Genomic DNA, 25103 nt, shown 5'->3' with positions numbered 1-25103 from the left:
CACACGATGCACTTCCATGCTCACTGATTTCACCTAAAATCCAAAGGCTCATCTACTTGGTGCTTCGAGAGCTGAGAATGATGCAGACAGAACAGGTGAAGAATTTGTTTTCTGATTTCTAACATAAACACCATTGTGCTCCACTTGAGCTTTCTGTGAGCAATGATTACAGAACGACTGCCTACAGCCCTCAGAATTGATCAAAATAAAAAGATGAACTTGTTTGGTTCTTGTAGCCAATTCCTGAGGGTTTGGTCAAATTTAGTTGAGGATAAAATTAAACAGAGATTGATTTGTGTAGGAGGAACTGTAGTTGCAAGGTTGGCAAATTGTACATGGAAATGGCTATTGCCTGAACACAAATCTGATTAATTGTAACTGGGGCAGAAAGACACAACATACGACCTCTTCCAGTGCAATACCAGGCTACTGTGCAACCCAAAACAAATGCATAAAGATTGATTGTTTTCTTGAAATGGCAAAATAAAAATGAGGGTTTCCTAAGTTTGATCCCCTTCCTCAGTGCTATATTTCTCATCCTCTTTACAGCAGAAAGTCAACACTTACTTAAGAATGTACAAAGTGAAAATTTTATGGAGGGGAGGGAAGGGGAAGGGGAAAAGAGGAAGAGGAAAAGAGGAAGAGGAAGAGGAAGAGGAAGAGGAAGAGGAAGAGGAAGAGGAAGAGGAAGAGGAAGAGGAAGAGGAAGAGGAAGACAGTGCCAAGAAGGATTAATCTGGTAGTTTGGCGCTCCTCCCTCCCACCTTTCCAGAGCCCTCAGAACCCAGCAATATCACTGCAGATGAACAGAAGGCACAAGGAAGAGGCTGCCATGGAACTCAGGTCTTCCTTACACAGGTGTTAAGAGTGCTGTGGGAACAGCCATGCATGGGGCCCACTGCTGCCAAGTGCAAAGTGTGCTATGGGAGTGTAGCATGGCACAAAGCAAGCACAAGGGGAGGGATGTGCCCAAGAGTAGAGCAGTTTCCAAGGTACCTGGCTATCTATCCTGCTCATAAGTGATGCAACCAGGACAGCCATGCCCTTGGTAAATGGCAACGCTGCAGCTGCACAACCAGAGCTAGGAACTGCTGTAGGGACATCACTTCAGCACCAATAAAACATGTAATAATGAATTTCTGCATTACGATGTGATCCAAAAGCAGTTCTTTGTACCTTTCTTCTCCGACTCAGCAGTACCACTGGCAAATGACACTGCTTGCAAAGCCCCTCCAGCTTAACGGAGCCCTTACCCTGCTGCAGAGTGGTGGATTACTTTCCCCTCATCACACCCCCACACCACTTTACTTTTCCTTCAAAGCCCAGTGATGACTGTCATGTTCCCATTTAAAGTCCCCTGTTCTTACACACATTACATTTGTGACGCCTGCTGTGGTTGCACACAAAGTACCGAATAATGCAGGGAGGAGGAGGAGAAATCAAAGCATTTTAGAAATCCTAAGCTTGGCAAAAGCTGTGTGTAATTTTGCTTAGGTTGCAAGTTGGCTGGAGAAAACCATATCAAAGCACCATCATTTCCAATTGCCTGAGCATTACTTTTTAAGTTTATTTTTACTGCTCATTGTAGATCCCAGACTGACAGCTCTGAAAACTGTATATTTTCTATTTATGCAAGAATAAAAAGCAACAACTCAGCAAAAGCACAGACATCTGATATATGTCTCCCTAATAATGAAACTAAACTGTTGACTCGGGAACGTCACCAGGAAGGATTGTGCACCACAACCAGCTCAGTCCTGCCCCTCTTCTTCTTCTAACTCACTTCTTGTTGTGACGCCTCTAAAAGAGAGCTTCATTGCCCAGCAATTATATTCATTATATTTTTGGAGAAGATGAAGATAAGACTGGAAACTCAGAGCAGCTCTGGTCCTGTGGCTGAAGTTCAGCCATCCCTCTCCATCCCAAGGGGTTCAACTGAGGCACTTGATGTTCCCGGTGATCACAGCTCAAACCAAAGCAGAAAACTGCAATTTCCATAGGAGTCCTCTTAAATAAAAAGCAATTTTACCTGTAAATCTGTTGGTATGAGCTATTTCTGCTGGTCTGTCCCTGGTGTTAGGTGAAATATTGTCAGAATGCATTATTTCCTGATATCCAGATGCAAATTACAGAAGCTGTATGTCCTGAAATCAGCAAAAGAAAGTTGAAAATGCATTAGGCTTGGGAGCAAGATCAGCTGTCACTATAATATTTCTATTACAGCAACTATCCAATTGGAAATAAAACAGCTCATCCTCACATAAGTCCACTGCTCCCATTTTGGAACCTTTTGACATTTACAAGATTTGCATGCTGTACTGGTTTATTATAAGCCAACAATTAAAGCTGTCTTTGCCTGCAGCCACAAGCAATGCCCAGGGTTAGAGCTGCAGCCCAGCTCACACACACCTGGCCTCTCCTCCTGCTCTTATTTCTCCCATGGTTCATGCTCATTCCAGAAGCTTTGCCAAAAAGCTTCATCCCCAGTTTAGCTGCCTGACAAAAACCTTTTCAGTGGAGCTTGTTTTCATGCTGGAGTTCTGCACAGTTCTCCAGCAATGAATCACAGCCTCTCGTTCCATTTCAGCAGGGAAAGAGGGTTTGGTGCTCTGTGGGTGCACCCACAGAGAAACATGCTGAGAAAGGAGACAGACCTTTCTCATCTGCTGCCTTGTGATGGTGTCAAAGATGCTCCCCGAAAAAAAGGAAAGCAAGAACTTGTGATCTCAAACACTTGATGAACCACACAGGAGATATGTCATACTTAAAGTCTGCAGACCTGGAAGGTGTTTTAGGTCACAATGATGGACAGCTGCACGAAGCATCTTCCTCAGTTCTAAGCTGCAGTGATCCCTGAATCTGTCACAGGAAAGCCAACCTCCTGAGCACCAACAGAGAAGCTCAGCACCCCCCAGGAACAGACACAGGTTGCCCCGGGGCTCACACACTACAGCAGTGGGGAAACCCACCTTAGAGCTATCTGCAGACGAGTTCCTTGCTTGTCTGTTTTGTGTGTCACCAGCTATGGAAAGACTCAAAAGAACTGAGATATTAACTTAAGAACTTGACTTAAACACTGGCTGACGCTGAAGGCAGTGCTGTGCTGTCCCAGAGCCCCCCCTAGCGCAGCTCTGTGCAGCCCAGCTGTCAGTCCCAGCATCGTTACTCGTTTCAATGCTGTTAGAATGATGCTGTGCAGCCGTGTTATTATTTATGGCTATTGTCAGCAAAGGGGGAAAACCACAGTGGGAGGCATCAGGACCCACCCAATGCACAGCGGTACCCAAGCTGATGCCTGAGAGATTAGATGGAGATCATCTGCATTGCTGTCCAGGCTCAACCTTAAGCACAATTTGCAGAGACCTGCAAAGGTTCCACACCATCTTGGTAAACAAGTTTATATCCTTCATTTCACAACGTTTCTCATCCATCAGACATTTAGTTCCGCAGTCGGAAGGCAGGTTAATCAAACAGCATTAAGTGTACCCATAAAATGCCACGGTAAATAATATTTGCAAATAGAGCTGTCTGAACTTCATCTAATAAAAGGAATGATCTCAGGACCTAGAGCGACTTCTGTTACCAGATCCCACTTTCATATTTTTATGGAGCAATTTTTTGAGCCTCGCTCCCTGCATTAGTCTGAGCCTATCTGAGCTGCACACAATGGCTGAGGAACTGCTGAGAAAACCATCGGGTGTGACTCAAACTCACCAAGCGTCGATCAGAGCTACCCATAACGAATGGAAAACAAAATGATGATGAAGATAATCAGGAGAAAAAATGTGCCTATTTGTCTTCTAGAGCAGAGCACTGGCTTCTTCTCCCCCTGTGCCCACCCCACTGCTCACACCCCCATGTTGAGCCCCCACCACCCCCCTGACCCCTGCAGTGCTTTTTGAGAGGACACCAAACCTGCCCTGCTCCTTGCCTGGAGGACTGGGGGGTTTTGTGGCCAGCAGAGCAGCTGGCACTCCTGCAGCGCTTGTAAGATGCCTTAAGAGGGCTGTCTAACCAAGAACCTTGCCTGCATGCTTCTAGTGCAGCTCATAAAAAAAGCTGTTATCTCTCCTTGAAAACCTCTCCTCCCTCACAGCTTTCTCAGTGGCTCTCGAGCTGAGGAGAGCTGATCTCAAGAGCGTTCTCCATCCCCATCTCCATCGTGGCACATGGAAAGTCCCCTGTGAATTCAGCAAAGTGTCCTTCTGGTTAGTGAGGCTCATGGGGCTGAGCAGGGGGGGTCAGGCAGGAGCTCCCCATTCGTCCTGGTGCTGGAAGGGAATGCTTTCGCCTCCTCTGTTTCTTTATTACTCTCTCAAATGGCCACAGGAGACCCCCAGGGGGTCTCAGCACAGAAGACTCCTGCCCCACAGCCCTGCTCGTGTCTCTGGCTGTACAAATGCACACATTCAGAGCTGTCTCTCTGCCACACTCAGGTCCTTGCTTTTTCCCATTGGGGTCTTCACTTAAGCACAAAGATCTGTATCTGCTCCCTGGGCTCTGAAGCATGAACCTCCCACAGACCTCATCACAGGAAGGTGTGGAGGACTTCTCCTTCCTGCTCCCATTCATTCCAGACCTTTTCCATTCGCATCTCCTGTGGAAGTTTACAGACTTCAGTCTATCTCCACAGACTGCAAGTCCAAAGTGGAGGCAGGAATTGGAAAGAAATGGATGATGGAACACAGAGTGGGAGACAAGGCAAAGGCTGCTCAGTAAAAAGTCTTTTTTTTTTTCCTTTTCTGAACAGTTCTGTATAGTGCAAATGTGGAAAACAAGAAACCACCCACAGCAATATGGGTTAAGGAACATTTGTCAATAAGAAAGAATAAAAGCAGGCACTAAAACAACAGAAATAATGACTCGACTTTCCAGATTTTGATTCTAAAACGCCTGGTGCCCCAGGCAGCTAACTGAAAAATTCTTCTTCAGCACAGAACCTCACTGTTTCGCCTCAAATAGTCATCGTTAACAAATATTCCCTCTGAGTGTATGTCTGTCTGTGCATACATGAGAGCCACTGACAGACAGCCCGTAGCTAAATGGAACGGCAGCAAAAGAAGCGAAATTACAGCGATATTTCTTAGGCCTGGGAGAAAAAAAAATTACATTTCTTCTTTCTTCCTCTGTCCCAATATCCTCCAGGTGCCCCACCCCCATTCTGCCATTTGCAGGGAACACCACGGAAAGTTCCACGAGGACCTGAGTGGTGTATTGATGGTTCAGTATGAGCCAGCAGTGTGCCCAGGTGGCTGAGAAGGCCAATGGTGTCCGATGGCTTGGATCAGGAATGGTGAGGTGAGCAGGACCAGGGAAGTCATCCTGCCCCTGTATTCGGCGCTGGTGAGGCCTCACCTCGAGTGCTGTGTTCAGTTTTGGGCATCTCAGTACAAAAAGGACATGGAGGTGCTGCAGCAGGTCCAAAGAAGGGCAGCAAGGCTGGGGAAGGGCTTGGAGAATATGGCCTATGGGGAGAGACTGAAGGAATTGGGGCTGTTTGGTCTGGGGAAGAGGAGGCTGAGGGGAGACATTGCTGCTCTCTTCAAATACCTGACAGCTGATTGCAGCAGAGCAGAGCTGGTCTCTTCTCACTGCTGACAGGACGAGGGGAAAAGGCCTCAAGTTGCAGCAGGGTTGGATGTCAGGAAAAACTTCTTTACAGAAGGGTTGTTAAGCACTGGAATGGGCTGCACAGGGAGGTGGTCGAGTCACCATCTCTGTACATGTTTAAAATCCATCCGGATGTGGTGCTCAGGGACACGATTTAGCTGTTGTTAGAGGGTAGGATGGTCAGGTTGTGGTTGGACTCAATGATCTCAAGAGTCTTTCTCAACCTGAGCAATTCTATGATTCCATGACCATCCTGTCACACCTCCCCAGCTGCCCACATCACCTTTGGATCACAGCACAGGGGCCAGGCCAAGCAGGCCAGCTAAGGCCCAGCCTCCATCTGTGTGTTAACTGCCACGGCTACAAAACCAGATCATTAATATTTAAACAATAACTGTTTCACAGCATGCTTCCAGATGTTCCTGCTCTCATTATTGCTTTATTACTTTAAAAATCAACAGTACGTGATGTATTAAGTACACAGCCTTCTGACTCTCGTCTGCACACTCTTGTCTTCTGGGAGTACTCTATGAGAGAATTATTATTCTTTAACAGTTGCTGAAATGAAATCTGGGTTTATTTAAGTCAAAATCCTTGGTCTGACACAAACCCAACAGCCACACACAGCAAGCAGCACTGCTATCACCCAGCAATCCCCCTCTGATAAAAGTATAATAAAGAAAAAAACATTAATTTGCCTTCATTCGGATTTCCCTTGCCTGAACCACATGAATACCTGTAAGCCCTCATCTGATGACACAACTGCTTTGTATTCCATTTAAGGCTGTTTCATCTGTAATCTCAGAAGGTAGGAGGACTGACTTGTGTCACTTTCTAGTCTTTGCCAATAATGTCATAATTTGATACGGAAACCGTGCATACCATTATATTCAAATTTGATATTTAAAACGCTTTGGCAGACAGCTGACTTCTATTGATGCGTTTATCCGATTTCTCTCTGCCTTTTTATTCTGGAAATACACAGAGGGAATATGTCGCATCACATTTTTGTTACAAACACGGAACCTTCAGAACTTCCATTTTTCTTTTTTTTTTTCTCGGACTTTGGTAAATAGATGAAAATATTAAAAAAAAAAAAAAAAAAAAAGGAAACTACCAAGACTGCAAATTAGGTGAAATGGAACCAGGTGTGATAGAAACAGAACTCTAGGACCTTTAATCTCAGCAACTCGGTCCGTGTCATCTACAGACCTTCTCCACTTGCCTGCCCCCAGCCCCTGCTCTCTTCTGTCACTTCAGTTTCCATCCACACTTAAATCCTAAATCCTAAATACTTCATCCTCGATCTCCTTAGAAAACCAAAATACAGATTAGGGAAGTTAATGCCTTCGAGTCAGAGGGCTCTGTGCATTCTGCCATGATTTCTCCTCCCTGTCAGCTTCAGTGCTCCTCCTGAGCAAGAGGGTGACCACAGCTGAGCGGCCAGCAAAACAGCTGGCAGGGCAGCAGGAGAACCCTGGGCTCACAGAATCAGCAGAACTGTCTTCTCTGACAGAATATCTCCACCACTTGCAATTGCCTCCGCATGGATAACTCCCTTAATTCAATTAAGTTGTTATTTCTAATGAATTCCATTGAAGAGAGCTCAGTTATCAAACCGGTGCTACCGCCGAATCATTGCGAGCGTGGTTGAAGCAAACATTCCTCCAGACAGGGAATGCTGAGAGTCAGCTGGAAGTTTGTCTTCAGCATCAAAATACAAACTGTCCTTAATTAAGAAAGCCTTCCGTCTGCCTTTCAAAGCTCTTTGCACAAAGCGGTGGTGGCCACAGAGCCGCCCGCACAGCGCTGCCATTCTCACCATGCTCACTTCCAGATTTCCCAGCACTATTCTCTGAATTGCCATCTCCTTTCCCTTTCACTGCCACAGTCAGCACTGAATTGTGTATTTTATAAACTTGATGTGCAGCAGAGCCCACCATGCGAACCCGGGGAAGATAAAAAGAGTCATTTCAGATCGGAGAGAATGAAGGTTACAAACTGTTTCAATTAAAGCTACACAAAGCCCTGGATTCCCTGGATTACGTTTCCACATTTCAATATTTGTCCATGGTGTGCACACAAACAGCCCTCTGAAGAATCCTCCCCTCGGTAATTTTCCCTTTCCTTAATCCTGATTTACGGAGCCTGCCCTCCTGGGATATTAAGAGGATCTCATAAGGACAATCCAACTTCATATCGATTCTATTTCCCACATCCATAAAATCTGTTGCCTTAGGAAACGCAAGAACGAAGGAAAAAAACAACAACAACAACAACAAAGCATGGTTTAATTTAAATACCACTTTCAGCAAAAGGAAAAAAAAAACCACAAACAGAAAAAAAAAAAAAAAGCAGAGGATGACAATCGTTTGCTTTGCTAAGGCTGTGCTACGCGAAACGTGCAATATAAACTGACAAGGGAAGGAGATGATCGTTGTTTGAATAACATCCATATCAGCACAGACACGTATGAATCTGGCAAGGGACAGGGAAGATCCAAACTCCAAATAACGTTGATGTATCAGTAAGTATTATTCAGACAGGAGAGGGGGAGGGAGGAGCAGCAGAGGTTGGCTGAGACCAGAGAGCGTCTATCAGCTCCAGGAACTGCTGGGCAGCAAGTCTGCAGACCTAATTAAGGCCTTTCCATCTTTTTCAGATTCTATGCCTCTGTTTTGTTGGTTGGTTTTTTTTTTTTTTTCCTTTTTCCATCTGGATCATCACTGTTTTAGATCACAGCTAATTGGGGTTTGGGGTATTTTCCGCTAATTGTTTAGTCGTAATTAAACCAGCCTCGGAAGAGGAAGGCCAGTGCTGCTCAGCCATGGAGAAGAGCTGGTGCTTAGGAGGACACAAAAAGAGGAACCATAACGCCTTCCCACTCACAACATAGCCCTGCTCTGTGATCCTATGCATGTGAGCTGGTGCAAAAACAAAGCTGGGGCAGAAGGAGCACTTGCAGCTCAGCCCATAGGCCACAGCCCACAGCCCACAGCCCACAGCTCACAGCCCACAGCCCATAGCCCACAGCCCATAGCCCACAGCCCATAGCCCATAGCCCATAGCCCACAGCCCACAGCCCATAGCCCATAGCCCACAGCCCACAGCTCACAGCCCATAGCCCACAGCCCACAGCCCATAGCCCATAGCCCATAGCCCACAACCCACAACCCACAGCCCATAGCCCATAGCCCACAGCTCACAGCCCATAGCCCACAGCCCACAGCCCACAGCCCACAGCCCACAGCCCATAGCCCATAGCCCACAGCCCACAGCCCACAGCCCACAGCTCACAGCCCATAGCCCATAGCCCACAGCTCACAGCCCATAGCCCATAGCCCACAGCCCATAGCCCACAGCCCACAGCCTCCAACACACAGCCCCCAGCCCTTGGCTGCAGAGTGGGCACCAAACCCCCAACCCGCTGCTGGGGCCAAAACTTTGCATTCTAACCACTTAGAGTTGACATTTGAAAAGGTAACATGACGACTCATTGTGCCAAATCAATTACTGATTATCAATATAGCAGTGAGTGATGTATAATGAGTATGTAAAAGATATATTTAGCTGTAGATTATACAAGTAATAAGGGCTACATGAGCAATAGCTACATAATTACATTTTATGAATACAGGAAACCTTTGAGGAATGCTCTGAGATTTAATTGACATTTAACAAGATAACTACAGCAAGTTAATTAGAAATTATATGCTAAAAATATGAATTAACTTTTAAATAATATTTTAGCTTGCTACAGTATAGCTACAGTGCCTTGGTAGATGCCAGTGGAACAGCTAAATGAAATACTTCTTTCCAATCACATCTTTCTAATTCATTTCCCACAAACTGAAGCCTGCATTATCAGCTCCTCATTCAGAATCTTTCTTTTTTCTTGGTACAAATAGGGTGAATTGATCTGCTTAGCAAAAGATTCATTTTTATGGCCCTCTCATACTTCTTGAAAATTGAGCTTTCTCTTACATTCCTATCAGCATCCAGAGAAAAGATTTCACTCTGGCTGCGCTTTCAGCTCTGAAACCAGAAGGAAACTGCAAAGGAAGGCACTGCCAAGCATTCAGGCTCCCTGCAAGGTGATACATCAGGGATTCTGACAGTGCTAATACAGAAATTCGAAGAATAAAACAACTCTGAGCTGGTTCTGATATGGATGGCTGTAATCACAAAGAAAATACAACACAGGTGCGCTCTCTGCTCTTGCTCCCTGCGTCCCAGCTGACTCCAAGGTCTCTCTTGCAACTTCTTTTTGCCAACACGCCTTCGTTAGCATTCGGGACTGGATTATGCATACAGAGCATACATGATTTAGTGTCCCTGCTCTTGAAAATGTCGCTCAGTTCAATATATCACAGGAGGAAATGCAGAAAACAAGATGATAAAGCAGTGAAGGATGGGCAAGATGACCCGATCTGCACCTGAGACTGCAGCACTGTGCACTTAATGCAAATTGAAGGCTTGTTTTTCAACTACGGAAACCAGACATAAGCAGAACAGCTTGAACAAGAGATACACCATCTTTAGCCTAGTGGATCTCCATCTGACTAGAAGCTTTTTAAAAAGCTTTAACAATAAAAAGCAAAGTCGTTCACGTTGTCCCTACTTCCCCATCTTGTTCAAGGAGGGCAGGAGAACAGCGTGCCCAAGAGCTGCACTCACAGAGAGGAGGATTTTGGATCATTAAGCTGCTCCTAATAATAAATAAGGGGTAGGGGGGTCGAAGATACAAATTTAGGAGGAAGTTTTTACTCAGAGGGTGGTGAGGCACTGGAACAGGTTGCCCAAGGAGGTTATGGATGCCCCATCCCTGCAGGCATTCAAGGCCAGGCTGGATGTGGCTCTGGGCAGCCTGGGCTGCTGGTTGGTGACCCTGCACATAGCAGGGGGTTGGAACTGGATGAGCATTGTGGTCCTTTGCAACCCAGACCATTCTATGATTCTATGAAAAGAAGATACCAGCGCAAGAAGAGTTACAGCTTGAACTCCAGTTTCAGCTCAAGCTCGAGGTCCATCTCACCCAAACTTCTCATGACTTCCCTTTACTAACAGCAGATCAGAGCCCCTCGCTTGGAGCAGACATGACTTCACTACCTGGAGCTTCCATTTAGTTGAAAGAAGCATCTCTGTACAACATGTCACAGTGCGCTGGGTGGGGATGACTGGATTACGACCGAAAATAATTGAGCTGATACATTTCAGCATTTTTCTTTGAATAAATTATTTGCAAATAAACATTTTCATTATTCGACCATCTCTGATGTTCCATTAGCATTCAGTGAATTATTTATTCAGCAGCTTTTCCCATCAATCACTGAATAAATTATTCGCAAATAAATTATTCTACCAGCTTTTGCTTTAAAGATGTCCCTTTGAGAACAATAGCTTCCCAGAATAGAAAACAGGCAAAGGGAGAAATTTTAAAAGCCTGATCCTCATCTCTGTTGTCTTGCTAGAAATGTGAAGGATTATCATAGAAATCTGTGGCCTTTTTCTGTATTTAGGTGTAACTCAGCACAGACTGCAGCATGGAGTGCTTCACCTTGCTGAAGCCAGCACAAAAATTCTGCAGTGCCCTCAGACCCAGCTCTGTATCCTGGCACGCAGCTCCACTTCCAGCTCGCAAAGCCATGCTGGATGCCAATGCCCTCAGATCAAACCTTAAGCACAGCTCCCAGGGCTGCTGTGGTCCCAGACATCTCCTCCTTCGCATCTCCATCACTGCACCTTCTGATGCATAATGCATTCCCATCCCATCAGTCCGCCCAGCCCCAGCGTACGCCTTGTTTGTGTCTGGGCCAAGGAGGATGAAAGCCTCTTAGAACTAAATGAAGGCTACATTTATGCCAATTTTAAGGGATAATTGAGGTGCGGCGCAGGGGAATTCGCTGAACTCCTCCGTCCTTCTAACAAGAAAGAGCCTCTTTTGTTAGGCGGCACAAAAAGTCACCCTCATTAAAACAAGCCACCTTTATCACAACCACGTGGAGGATTTATCGTCGCTCCCAGATGCTGCTGCTTTTCAGGGGGATGCAGGAAAATGTTGGGGGGAAGGGGGGGCTGAGATGGGAGGCCTCGTTTCAAGAGGGCTCATTATCAAAGCACTGCGATCCTCGGGTTGATATCAATCATGGCAGCGTGCACAGGGCTGTGCCAGAGCCTTCGTGACACCGACCCCACCTGGGCTGCCTAGCAGTATCGCTGCAATTAATAATTGCTAATTTGCGCAAAACGAACAAATGGGAGACAGTGTCACTGTGTGAGGGGGGACAAATGAACAATAACATGAAGATATATAATTGATTTAATTTCAGACGCTCTTCCCCTAGCAAACCTTTCCTCATCCTCAGAGTAATTGTGTAATGACATTTATGTATAATAGACTTGTGACATTATAAATGACACTTGTGTCAGGATTGTCAGGCTGTGACAGCCTCAGAGACAGCTCCAGTGAGAAATTAATCATTTCTGAGGCTTGAAAGTTGCTCATTTATCCCTGCCAAGTGAGATCTTGCAAAAACAAGATCTTGCAATGAAGCGTGGGCTCCCACCCATGTTAACCTTCAGGACCTTCAGAGAAAAGTCCTCCTGGGGACCGGGCAGCACCATGTCTCACTGCCAGCATCACCCTGCATGGCCAGCCATCTTCTCAAAGAACACAGCCAAAGGCATCCCCACCTTCCCCATTCCTTCCCTTTTCAACATCACAGCATCTTTCACCAGCTCCTTATAGTGCATGTACACCTGTAAGTGTACCTACGTGTTCCAGAAGCCCATGTTACCATCGATGTGTGTCACGTTTCCAGATCTCTGAAAGGCTTATTTGTTGAGGAGGACATTTTGAAATATACTGTACATAATGAATACCAAAAAAAAAAGAAAAAAAAAAAAAAATCTTCTCCAGCTTAGTTTAGGGCTATTATTAGACGATCAAACTGTCATTTTTTCAAAGCAGTTCAATTGTCACAAGTTTTTCTAATGGCTTCTAAAGCATTATCTAATGCCTGGGCCAAAAAAAAACACGCTCCAAAAAAACAGAAGAGGATCAAAGCACGTTGAAAAGCCCCACTCAGAATGCATGACAAATCAGTGTCTGCAGGCTAAACCCTTCCTGTCCCATTTGCCTTCAGAAATATTTGTGCACTGCAAACCAAGACTTTATCTGCACTTATTTTTTTAGATATACACTGGTCCTTATGGTTTTCCTTTGTGCACGTTGTTCATACAGAAACCCAGCACGCAGAGGTGACAGCCCTTGACAGTCCTTTAGCACCTCCCCAGGTGCAGAGGTCCCACGGATGTGCAGGGAGCACTGGAAGCTCCAACAGAAAGCCATGGGGTCATGGAGGGCTGGAAGGAGGGCAGAAGAGCAAATCAATGGGAGTATATGGCAGGTGATGGAGGGCTGGGTGTCTCTCCCATGCTGTTCAACTCCCTGCTCCCCTCACACCTGATCACAGAAGCACAGAGTAGAGTGCCTTGGAAGGGACCTTCAGGTTGCTGTGTGTCCTTCCCTCCCTCGCCTTCCCTCTGCCAGTCCCCAAATGGCAATCACACACATAAAATCAGGCTGCTAATGCAACAGATAATTCAGCCCCAATGACAATGGAACTTACAAACTGATTCCGCTTAACCGACTGTGACTGCAATAGGCTAATTCCACGTTTCTAATTAAATTACATTATTTTCTAGGTGGAAGTTTATGAGCAGAGGTGAGGAGTAATGATATGAGCAAGCCACAGAGCCACGTGTACTTGTCAGATCTGAGACTCCTATCTAGATGGCAAAATGAGTTATTCTATTTACATCTTTTTTAAATGTCGCAGTATTTGCCTGTGTTTAATCTTGGGTTTGTATGTGCATGGAGCCATTCTCAGAAAGGAAACAGGAATGATTCAAAGGGAAGACAACAGACCTCATTGCCAAAAGGGTGTAAAGAAGCCAGATTTCCTCAATATCACCACTTTCTATGTATAAATCCTGCTTTAAAGTGGCAGCATTACTGCCGTGAGATGACTTGGGAAGGGACAGAACAATGGTCTGGAGCTGAAGGTGGGGGTAGGATGCGTAAGTCCTGAGGATGCCCTCCCTCCTTCTGCCATCATGCATCCCACAGCAGCCATCTCCCACCTCCAGCACACTGCAAACCCATCTGCTGCTGCTTTCTTCTGTGAGGAAGTGCTGGGGATCCAGCTTTGCCTTATGGATATCCAGAGGCCAAATACAGATTGCGGGCTTAAGGTTTTTTTCTGAAATCATAAACAACGAGGGAAGAAACTCAAGAAGTGGACATAAAACTTTATGGCCTATGAAATTGGATCGCCTTTTACAGACCTTTACCTTTGGATGGACAGTGAGGGATTTGTCACCCTATGGGGGGATGAGCTTTAAAAGCCGAGAAAGAGAAGACAGGGTGGTGTCTGATGGAGGACACGTGTTGCCCAGGAGCTGCAGGAGCCCCAGGAAACTCCCAGCTTTCAAATTATGTTTGCAATCAGTAGAGAAATTACTCAGAACAGGAGATTGTCATTTCAGCTCTGGTGCATTCAGCCTTTCCTCTCTGCTCCATGCTTCTGATTGCTCTGCTCCCTCCTCTGTAAGCGGCTGATTCCGATAAATTGATTTTGATGATGTACTGAGAATTAGGCAGAGACTTCATTACACCAACTCGAGATCAGACTTAGGGAGACATAATTGAACCTTTACGAATCCCTCAATCTCGTTTAGATGATCAATTATTTTGTTTATCTCCTTCAGCAGGCTAATGGAAGCCTGGCAGGGCAGCAGCAAAGGAACCAAGGCACGTAAGCTGGTTTGTAGGTGTCACTGAGGGAACTCTGTAACCTGGGGCAGCTCTGGACAAGCGTGTATTTAGAACAGGATCTGAACCAGGATGTAAGAATAGTCAATAATAAGCTGCTCCACATGCCTAAATGCAGAATAATAAGCATTTTTTTTCATGTAAAAAACCATATCCCTTAACTTCAGCCACAAAGGGCTTTATCACAAAGACACAAATCTGATGGTGCAGGTGGGTGCTCGGCGCAAAGCACAAAAGCTCTGAGCAGAGGGTATCCAATTCTCATGCAAAGCCCCTGCACTTTCCAAAGCTTTAAAATGCAATACTTCCACCACTGTGATTGTAGCTCTTAAGTGCAAAGAATCGAAAAGCTGCAATCAGGAGAAATGAGTGCGGCTCTCAGAAGCCCAAATGATGGTGCAGAGAGGAACGGGGCTGCTCACAGCCCAGAGCTGCTCTATGCCACTACAAAACTGCAAGGCCCCTTGAAACAATGCACATCTTCCAAAATGCTGAATGGCGAGGAGATCCGAAATGAAATCAGGTTTGCACCTTTGTGGTGTTCCTGTCACCATTCATAGCTGGAATGCTCAGAAGCGTGCAAAAGAGGCAGGCGTCCAAAACGCATCAGAAATTAACTCGTTTAAGCACTTTGGGACTCTCATCCACAACGATCATTATAATTATATAGTGCTGTTATTACTAACAGTAACAAGAGTGGTAATTATTACTGCTATCGCGTTATTATTGCTCTTAATACATCCTGTAGTACTGGAGATCAATTCAGCTTTGAGGGGAACCAGCACCAGGGAGGTAAATGGGAGGGATGGCTAAAGACAGCAACTGAATACTAGGACAAACAGTCCCTTTTTGGCAGCAAATGATGAAAGACATCCAGCTGCCCTGGCTCCAAGGAGGGGCTTTAATACATCACCTGATACAGCTGAAAAGCTTACAAAAATCTGGTTATATTTTTTAATCATCTTGCATTTTAGACCTTTAAAGTACAAATATGGATTTCAAACATATCAGGGGAACAAATTAACTTAGAAAAATGGCTGTACTTTCCAAGGTTGCACCTGCCATGAAATTGCTCCAAGTTTGCATTTTCCCTTAGTCTCTAGTGTGTCATTACAGCAGATTGATCGCCTTCCTCTCCCCAGCAACTCCCCCATTAGAGGGTTATTGTATGGAAATTAATGGGAGGCTAGAAACATTTCTTTTGCAGCTGCAGTAGTAGAAGTCAGTTCTGATTAAGCACTCCAAACCCAGCAGGCTGGGCTGATCTCTTTGCTTTCGCTCCCTCTTTTATTATCACCGGTGTCAAGTTTTGTTACTTTCGCCATTCCCCTGGTACTCCCACTGCATCCTTGTGTAATAATAGGGGTTATTTCTTTATGTGCACATCTATTTATTTTGAATACATACCGACGGATTCTCACTGGTACAAAGTCCCCTTACACCACCTGTAACACGGCTGGAGGAATCATTTCTGCTCCGTACAAAGGCCTGTTAATGCTGCTGAGCAGAGTAAGGGAGCACTCAAGGAAACGAATATCAGCATCATAAATCTCTCTGTTCAGTTACCCCGACAAAAGTGACACCTGATGCCACATCTCATGTGTACCTGCTCCATCTCTTATTCGTCTTGCTGTTTCCTACCTGCCCACTCTGACCCAGTTCTCTTTGTCCAAACAGCGAATGGCTCTCATAAAAAGAGCCCATATGTTTTAAAAGACAGAAATTAATCAAAGCCGTGATGAAAGAGAGGTGGTGGGATGCTTGTAAAACTCGTGGCCAGGTACAGTGCTCAAAAGGCAGCACAGTTCTATTGCCTTGGCAGTTTCCTCTGCAAACCATGAACTCAACGTATATAAAAACATAAGGAGGGAAGTTTCTTTTAAACCGATCACACCACAAATCATGCAATAATTGGAAAAAAAAATGGAATTTCACACTGTGTCAGCTAGAATTACCGTCTTGGAGTCTGAAAAGGGAAGGGGGCCCTTTTTAGATGCCGTCCCTTTCTTGCAATTGCCCACACGTGCCCTAACACAGAGCAGTGATTTAGGATACAGACCACAAAAAGATGGGTCAGCACCTCCTTTCAGAGGAGGAAATCTCTCTCCACTTCACATAACACCCACCTCATCCCCAATCAATGTGCCTGTGCTACACACCAGCTGTAAAAAGCCAAGTTAAGCTTTTGAGGACGAAGCACCACAGTCCTGTACCAGAGATGTCCCCAAAGTCACCAGCCCAGCACAGATACTGCTCAAACAGTGAGCAGGCTGAGAGGTGCAGCAAGGGCTGCTGCTCAGAGAAGCCATCGAGTGGCACCTCATAGCACAACAAGAAAAGAAAAGCCTTTAAGGGATTATTTATAGGGCTCGTAAAGATGCCTTTTGAATATCCATCAATCAAGCAGTCAGCGAAAAAGTCTGCTCAGCACACAGGAGAGTAGAAGGGGGGAAGAAAATTGGATATGGCACGCATGTGAGATGTGCAAGCTCACACAGATCTGCTCCGTATGCCAGTGGGACTCACAGACTGTTACAGAGCTCACCAAACCTGTAGGTCAATGGGCTGGAGGTGGTCGCTGTCCTTAGGGCTGCTTCCTTTGCTTTCTTACTGCTGAAGGAATCAGCTGGTGATCCACGGTAAACCTTTTTTCTAGGACTCCACCTCTTTCTTACCACTGGTTTTGTCGTGGCATTTATAAAGATGGTATTATAATAAATTAGAGCAGCAAAATAAGGTGCTTTGGGGCTTCTGTGCTTGGGAGTCTTTGGTTTAACACAGGGCACAGTGAAGGCGTTTTTGTTGTTGATAATCGGAACCAAGTTGATGTGTGAGATATGAGGGATCTCTGAGAGGTGTCTCAACTGTTTGTTTTGGACTCATGTCTGTTGGGTTCTGCCATTGCACCACCCCAGCCTCTGCGACCAACCGCCCTGCGCTGCATTCCAGCAAATGCACATCTCTGCATTTCTTTCCAAAGTGACATATATATTTAATGACAAAGTACTGCACTGTACAACCCACCATTTATCTCACTAAACGGCCTCAGAAAAGCTCTGACAAATGTATTTAACATGAGGACATCTATTAATTAATAAGTACATTACTTCGCAATCAATACTCGGTTGATGATATTGTTTAAATTATACATGTCTGATAGTTCCTGCCTTCCTCATCTGCTTTAAGGTATACACTGAAACCGAGCAGTGCAGAACAGCTCTGCATTTTAGAAGTTTGGTTCAAATCGTTTTTAAATAGACTAATCTTACGAACATATTCTGTTGCATAAAATTAGCCCTGATTATAGTCAGTTTATCACCCCAGCCTCTTCACAGTCCATTGATTAACCAGATACCAAGAGCAGTATATCCTCTTTACTGCTTTTTTATTTTATTGCAGCAGTGTTATTCTTTTTCAAACTCCTGACCGAGGCATTCCTAGCAATTATTCCTCTTGGTCTGCAGAACACGTGCAGACCATTCTCAGCCTTGTCCCCTGTTTGCCACGTGTATCACTGGAAGATACCAACCTTAATCCACACATCTCTGTCCTCAGAGCCGCTATCATACAACAAATCTCCTTGCATTCCCATCTACACAACAGCCCCTGCTGTGTTGTTTATGTACAGGTCATTCCTGTAGCTGGGTGCACCTTTTTGCTGTACCTGCATGAGGCAGAGGCAGCAGGGAGGAGGCAGGGAGGGTGCTCAGGGTGTCCTACCAGCACTGTGCTAGAGAGGGTGCTCTCCCCTCACCAAACTCACAGCATCGGTTTCCCAAAGCTGCACCTCTCCTCACTCTCAGCTTTGTCATGAAATGGTGGAACAATGTGGTAGGGAGCACCGAGAAGGCAACCGAGGGCAATGTGGGAACTGCTGGGAGCTGAAACCCTCACCTTACACACAGGAATGCGTTTCAGATACAAGCTGTGTGCACAAAGCTGCTCTGCATCAGCCAGCACCTGAAATTGGGTCTGAGTTCCTGAGGCAAAGAGCCTGAGGGCTGCCAGTTTGTGCCCCATCCCTTCCACTTCAGAGGCTGAAATTCTACCATGACTGGATCAGAGCTCCTCGGTGAGCAGAGTTTCTCATCCAAACACTGAGATTCTGCTGGAAATACTTACAACCGTAAATTCCAGATTCATTTCCTATGAACGGTTTCAAGCATTTATCTAAATGTTGCCCTTTTAGCAAAGCCATTAAGCCAGTTCACTGCAATATTCTTGGAACCTGGACTAAGAGGGACACTTAAAGCAGCCAAATAACCTAAAAGCTAAAGTGAGCATTCCCAGAAGCATTCATCCATCTCTGCTGTTACACGACTCCCTCTGCTCTGCAAAGAAGAGTGACACTGGGAACACAGCTATCCAGGAGCTACAGGGGCCAAGCAAAGCTCTGATGGTTGGAGAAAGCTTGTGTGATGGTTCAGCACAACCCAAAGCACAGCTCTCAGTAAAGCTGGAATACGCTGTGATACAAAGCTGCACGTGTTTGTCTGAGTCTGCTGTGGACCTGGTAAGTTTGGATCTGCCAAAACACAAAGTGAAATCCAATCTACGTGAAGAAGAGCAGAAGAAGGACTCTCACAAACCCCATATGTGTTTGGTGTTAATAAACACAAAACTCAACATTCTGAGCCATGTTGTATAAGGTCAGCCTGGGGCCGTAGCTGTAATCCAAATAACTTCTTACCTGGACATCAGGACCAGGAGCCCAAGCACACGTAGTGCTGATGATGAGTTGGAGAGCATGAGTTGGTTCTACTTCGTTGTCTCCAAAACATTCTGAAAGGTTTCTGGAGGTCAGAACATGCAGCCACGAAGGATGCTGCAGTACCTGTGATAAAAATAAAAACATAATGTGTTCTGATAGCTGGATTGAAAATTAGCTTAAGGGTCTCCATGCATTGCCTTCTTAATGGTGTGAAACATAATAGCCTCAACTGTAATAAAGATGAATTACTTTTTCATAAAATGATGAAACTCCAGTAAACACTCAAGGTTTATCACTTAATTTGTCCCCAGTGCTCACACAGACTATTTTTTTTGCTACCCTATTTTTAATATTCTCAGTGATTAGATTTCAATAACCCGCTCCATAATAATGTGTGTCTCATTTCCCTGGACAGACAAAATAGGCCATAACTTCCTCTCCGTTAGAGCACTAATGCTGTAATTTAGAACTTCTGTCAAGATGAAAGATCTTCCCAGGGAGTTGCAGCAGGCCCATGGCAACACTTCGGCACAGGGCTGGATAATGAAGTTTTCATTATTAAATAAAGATATTTTAGGAATGTCATAACCCATAAATCCATTCTGCAACGACGCAGCAGCGCATCACTTTGTTTATTTCTCATCCGTGGGTTCCATCCTGACCCTCTTGACTCCCCTTATTTTGGTCCTGGCTGGGTATGGAGCCAAGTGCTGGTGGGGAAAGGGCCCACATCCCTTCTCCAGGAGCCAGCCTGAGCACTGACATTAATGTCACCTGGAGGAAATGTTAACGCAACCCATCGTCAAGCTTGGGAGCATCTAGAATTACGGAAAGAGAATTGGGGTTTTATTTTCAGAAGGAGGTTTAGTACCACTGAATGGCGTGGAATGGTTTTTAGATAGAAGCAGGGAATGAAAGCAAAGGCAGGTTTGCAATAATAAAGTTTCCCAGGACATACGGCTCATTGAGATCAATCAGTGGGTCCAGCAGGGTAACTTGCTGCCTTCTACAAGCACATGAGAAAGGAAATCATGAATTGAACAAAGACAGGCTACTCACTTATAAGAAACTTACATTTATTTTAGAATGCAAAAACAAACCATAAAACCTATCAGCACGTGAATTAATTGAAAATAAATTTCCCCTCCCCGTGTTCAGCAAATAGGAAAGTCTGTGTGACAGCACAAGTGCTCCTTGCAAAGATCCTACTAATTTAAAAAATAATAATCTCATTTGAAGATAGTTGAATGGATTCTGTATTTCCACGAAGCGTTAGGAAGGCAACATTTATGTGAACCTGGGGCTGACTGTGAGCTGAGATTCAGTTCAGTGGAGTAAAACACCCATTTCGTTAGCACCAAGAAATAACCACTGTCCACGCAATAAATTTGCTCCATTTGCTCTAGCAACTGCTTTGATATTGTGTTTTTAAGTTTCAAATTTTAATGCTTTAACTGCAGCCCTAATTTCACATCACCAGGCTCAATTCATCCTACTCACGCTCCTCTCCCTTTCCTTGGGACAAAATCAGAGTGGGGGGAGGGAGGAGGGTTTACTATCCAAATCCAGATCCCACCTCAAAAGAACATTCTACAACACACAGGGAAAGCACTTGGGATTTTGAACTGCTGCATTTTGATGATGGAGCACTCCTTGCCAACTTCAGTTGTTGCCTTCAGCAACATGAATAAGGATTCCAGATTCTGCAGAGCAGATGCATCCTCTGCTGTTGCCAAAGACAGTACGGCTGCATAGGTAGCAGAGATGACACAGTTTAATTTTGCAACTTGAAAGTAGCCAAAGATACTGTGCTGGCTGCCAAAACCAAATTCCATTGTCACATTGGGATTTCAAGTCTTACAACAATGAATGTGAGAATCGTATTTTTCCACTTATGAGAACAGATGCACCTTGGCATCAGTTCTTGGGGAGCAGGGGCAGGTGTGCTGGATAGGAAAAAGCCAATGCAAACAGACTGAACAAGAAGCTTCCTGCCTTGCTTTTCGCTGCTGCTACAAGGAGAATTCTTGGTAGGCACTCCAGTGTCAGCTCATCATTTGTGCCATCTCATAATCACGCCTACTCTTCTTGGGCGTCTTGGCCTTTTAGCAGCTTTGTTTCAAGCGAGTTTGAACTCCATTTGATCAGCACAGATAGAGTTTTTGATTTGCACAAATCGGTTTCAATAGCAATAAGTAGGCAACGTTGAGTTTCCAGAAGGGGATCTATATTTCTATGAAAATAGGTTTGAATTTTCATTTCAGTGTTCCCACGTTAAAGCTCAAGAACAGCTCGAGGCAAATTAGAACCAAAGGAAATGTTGCACGTAGATAAGGATCTATTTTGAGATCTTGCTTTCGTCTTCCTTAAAGTAAAGAAAGAAAGAAATACAGAGGAAAAGGAAAGGAAGACGGTGCAAGGACAGAACTCCCCCAGGGAACAAGACTATGGCCACTAGATGTCTGTATTGACTCAAAATCACGACCTGGCCGAAGGGACAGGCTCAGGGCTGTGCTGGATGCCACATACCTACTTGGGTAGATAAAAGAAGCTCTTTCCATCTTCTCTAGTTTTTATCACATTGGCAGGGCACTCAAAGCCCGCTCTTCTCTTTCTCTCATTATCGTATCAGAGGCATCTTTTGGGATAAAGTTCAAGCCACCCTTGCTCCCTCCTTCAGGGAGCATTAATTAGGCTGAGGTCGTTCTCACAGTGCGTTGGGTGGGTGGCTGGGCTGGAGCCCTGGTGCTGTTCTTGGAAGCTCTTCTATTTATGGAAATTAACATCTTTCATTTCACTTAATTAAAGCACCCAGGAGCTATCGGGCTCGTGGTTTTCAGGAGATTAAAGCATGCTTTTGGAAGGCAGAGAAGGGCCAAAGCCTGAAGCTTAAATCTGAACCAATTGAGTATTTAGTGGGAAGAGAAAACTTAGATTCAAACGCAGGCAGCTGGGATTCAGGAGGTTTGTAACTACGTTCTGTAATTCCTAATGAGAATGGACAAAATAACAAAGGAAAACACACTCAGGGATGTAGTTCTCTTTGCCCAAAACCGTACGTACTCAGGAAAAAAGACAAATGACAATAAATACTACACTCCACCTTTCTGACTTAGCGAGTTCTCACCAGACCAAATGTTCACCTTAAGAACCAAACCAACATTAACACTGCAGAAGACAGTGGACAGTTGCCAGTGCAGCTGTGGTGAGAGCAGCTCCAAGCCCACACCGTGTTGTGAGTGACTATTTCAGACAGGCACCTCAAACCATTTTAAAATGGAAAATAAAAATAAAAATAAAAATCTACACGGAATATAACCCAGCCACTTTTAGAAATAACTAAATCTGATATATACACAATGCAGGGAGAAGGACTCATTGCCATCTAAATTGGGTCCATAGGATGCATGCTGATGGTGTGTTTCTGTGGAGGTGCTTTCTCTCTTTCCAAGTTGCAGAGAAAAAGCAGTTTTCATTTTGACATTGTCTGTGTATCTCCTTCAACACGCTGCTGTGGCTCCAAGATGGTCACGTTTCTGGCAGTAGATAGGATGCAGAAATGAAAACTATACGTGCCTCCAAAAGTTGACTTATTTTTTTCATTTTAAACTCTATTTAAGAAGGTTACAAAATGGTTTTTGGCAAAAGTACCGTGAGAAGTGGTCCTTCCAACGGGGCTCATCAGCAGAGGACAACAGTGAGGGATGTCTGCTTTATCACTCCTTCATTTCTTATCAGCAAGGAGTCGGACCCTCCCCAGGGATCCCCTTGAAAATGCCACAAGAAAACACTGTGTGGCTCCAGCTGGCCAGCGAGGTATTGGAGCAGAGAAATGAATCTGCTGAGCTAATGAAGCTTAGATCAGAACTGTGTAAATACTGTGCAAAAGAATTTGCAAACATTTGTTCAAATCAAGGCTTGGAATTCGTTTCAATAGTCCCCACGAGTCATAATGTCTCTTGTACACCCTGCTGGAGCACTTGCACAAATGAACTGTTGTTTCAAAGAGCATTCAGACAAAGCGGCGTAAGAAACGCAGGCAAATACATGCTCAGTTCTGAGCAGTTATGCAAATATTTCCTCCGATGAGTAATGACACCGAGGACTTTCCCTCTATTTGTGAACATGGGGAGCCATCAGCCTCCTCTTCCCCAGACCAAACAGCCCCATTTCCTTCAGTCTCTCCCCATAGGCCATATTCTCCAAGCCCTTCCCCAGCCTTGCTGCCCTTCTCTGGACCTGCTGCAGCACCTCCATGTCCTTTTTGTACTGAGGTGCCCAAAACTGAACACAGCACTCGAGGTGAGGCCTCACCAGTGCCAAATACAGGGGCAGGATGACTTCCCTGGTCCTGCTCACCTCACCATTCCTGATCCAAGCCATCGGACATCACTGTCCTTCTCAGCCACCTGGGCACACTGCTGGCTCATACTGAACCATCAATACACCACTCAGTCTCACAGTCTAGAATGTGGACTGCGGAGCTCAGCTCACTGAGTGTGAGAGAGGAGTCCTGATAGTCGCTTCAACGCCTTTGAAATCTATTCCTCAAACTATCGCCCAAATCATTTCAAAGCCTCTGAACCCCTCTTTGTGCAGGGCTCTGTATATCCCAAGGCTGTTGCAAACATCTGTCTCAGCACCTGTCAGTAATTTCCTAACATCGCGCCTTCAGCAACGCCAACATTCCTCTATAACCCGCAGGTGGACCAAAAGGTAAAAAAATAAATAAATCACAAAACAAGGGCAGCTGCTGCTTTATAACAGACTGAGCGACGTGGGACTTCTAAGGCACGAGAGGAGGTGAAAAGTGGAAATGCAGGATGTCAGCGGAGCACTAAGAAGTCAGCAGCAAGATCTATGGGTGGGAGAGGGGAAGGAGATGCACCAGAGAAGTGTTACTGTGGGGTTCTGGCACTTGGCCCCCTACACCAAGCTCCTGCTAGCTCAGTCAAGCTCAATGAACCCAACACTTAGCCAAAAAAGTCTTTGACAAGCTGGATCTTGAAGAAAACAACGCCCTGACAACACTTGCATTTGCATAAATATTATTGAATCAGATCTGTGCCATCTCATTTTCACAGTAGGCTGTGCCCAGACCATTTCCAAAAATGACTTTGAATGCATTTCATTCTGGTGGGAATGGCTCTCGTCGTGACAGCTCCTGCAGGCAGAGAGCTCTGAGCAGAGGCTGTGCACGGACATGGAGCACAGACACCCTCTGCAGTGCTGCTGATTCCAATGTGGCTTGGAGAGATGCTTGCATTCACGTCCAAGTTTGGCCTACAGGATTCCATGCATTTAGCAAAGCAGTGAGCCGGGTGGATATTTTTAACACAGCCACTTCTATTCTGGGATTTTGGGACTCTCAATTCATTTCTAAGAAGCCACTCACCAGACATTAAAATTATGTACTGTGAATAGTACTGTTCCTGAGCTAACAAATAATTCCTGTGCTTTCTCCACATTGTGTTTCCAGGCCGTTCCTATGCATTTGACCTATGACACTTTGCTCCTTTCCTTGAAAGAACAGACCTCCCCAGCTTCCTTTGACTTGGTAGCTGGACTGGGAAAGCTTGCTAAGAGGAACTCAAAGCCTTTGAAGATAATTCATACATTGGTCATGACTGTAATAATGTAGCTAGAATTACAGTGCGCTCCAAGCGCTGAACATTAAAGACTCTGCATTTCACAAAACCAATAAATCAAACATGGTAAGTGTTCAACTTCTGGCTGAATCTGGGTAATAAGAGCAGTTTCACTTCCCCGGATCGCAGGAAAGGTTATGCACTTGGAAGAACTCTGCCTCCAAAAGTTATTGTATCCGCAGCACATTTAGCAGTCTGGTCATGCTGTTTGACACTCAGATTCACACAAAGGAGTTTGCCATCACAAGATGGCCAGGAGGGGCCTCTTTTCTTTCTGTTTCTTCTGCCTTGCTCCAAC

The 25103-nt window shown here is 45.1% G+C and overlaps 1 protein-coding gene across 2 annotated transcripts in view; it reads right to left on the bottom strand.

The window, feature by feature from the left end:
* LOC149915041 (uncharacterized) overlaps nucleotides 1-25103 on the bottom strand; it is a 102763-nt gene that overhangs the window by 24565 nt on the left and 53095 nt on the right. Inside the window, exons 4-5 of one of the 2 annotated variants that reach the window (XM_090124348.1) lie at nucleotides 19137-19280; nucleotides 641-2144 (exon numbers count right to left, since the gene is read on the bottom strand). In XM_090124348.1, the coding sequence (XP_089980474.1) occupies nucleotides 2127-2144; nucleotides 19137-19280 (162 nt within the window). In that variant the 3' untranslated portion in view covers nucleotides 641-2126. Of the gene's footprint in view, nucleotides 1-640; nucleotides 2145-19136; nucleotides 19281-25103 lie in introns of those variants that run through there. The other variant, XM_090124347.1, reaches the window with a different exon arrangement.

This window comes from Phasianus colchicus, chromosome 25, assembly GCF_987193195.1.
Source record: "Phasianus colchicus chromosome 25, bPhaCol1.hap1.1, whole genome shotgun sequence".
NCBI classification, from domain to species: domain Eukaryota; kingdom Metazoa; phylum Chordata; class Aves; order Galliformes; family Phasianidae; genus Phasianus; species Phasianus colchicus.
Note: the sequence above shows the minus strand (reverse complement) of the source record. Positions and strands in the feature narration are given on the sequence as shown.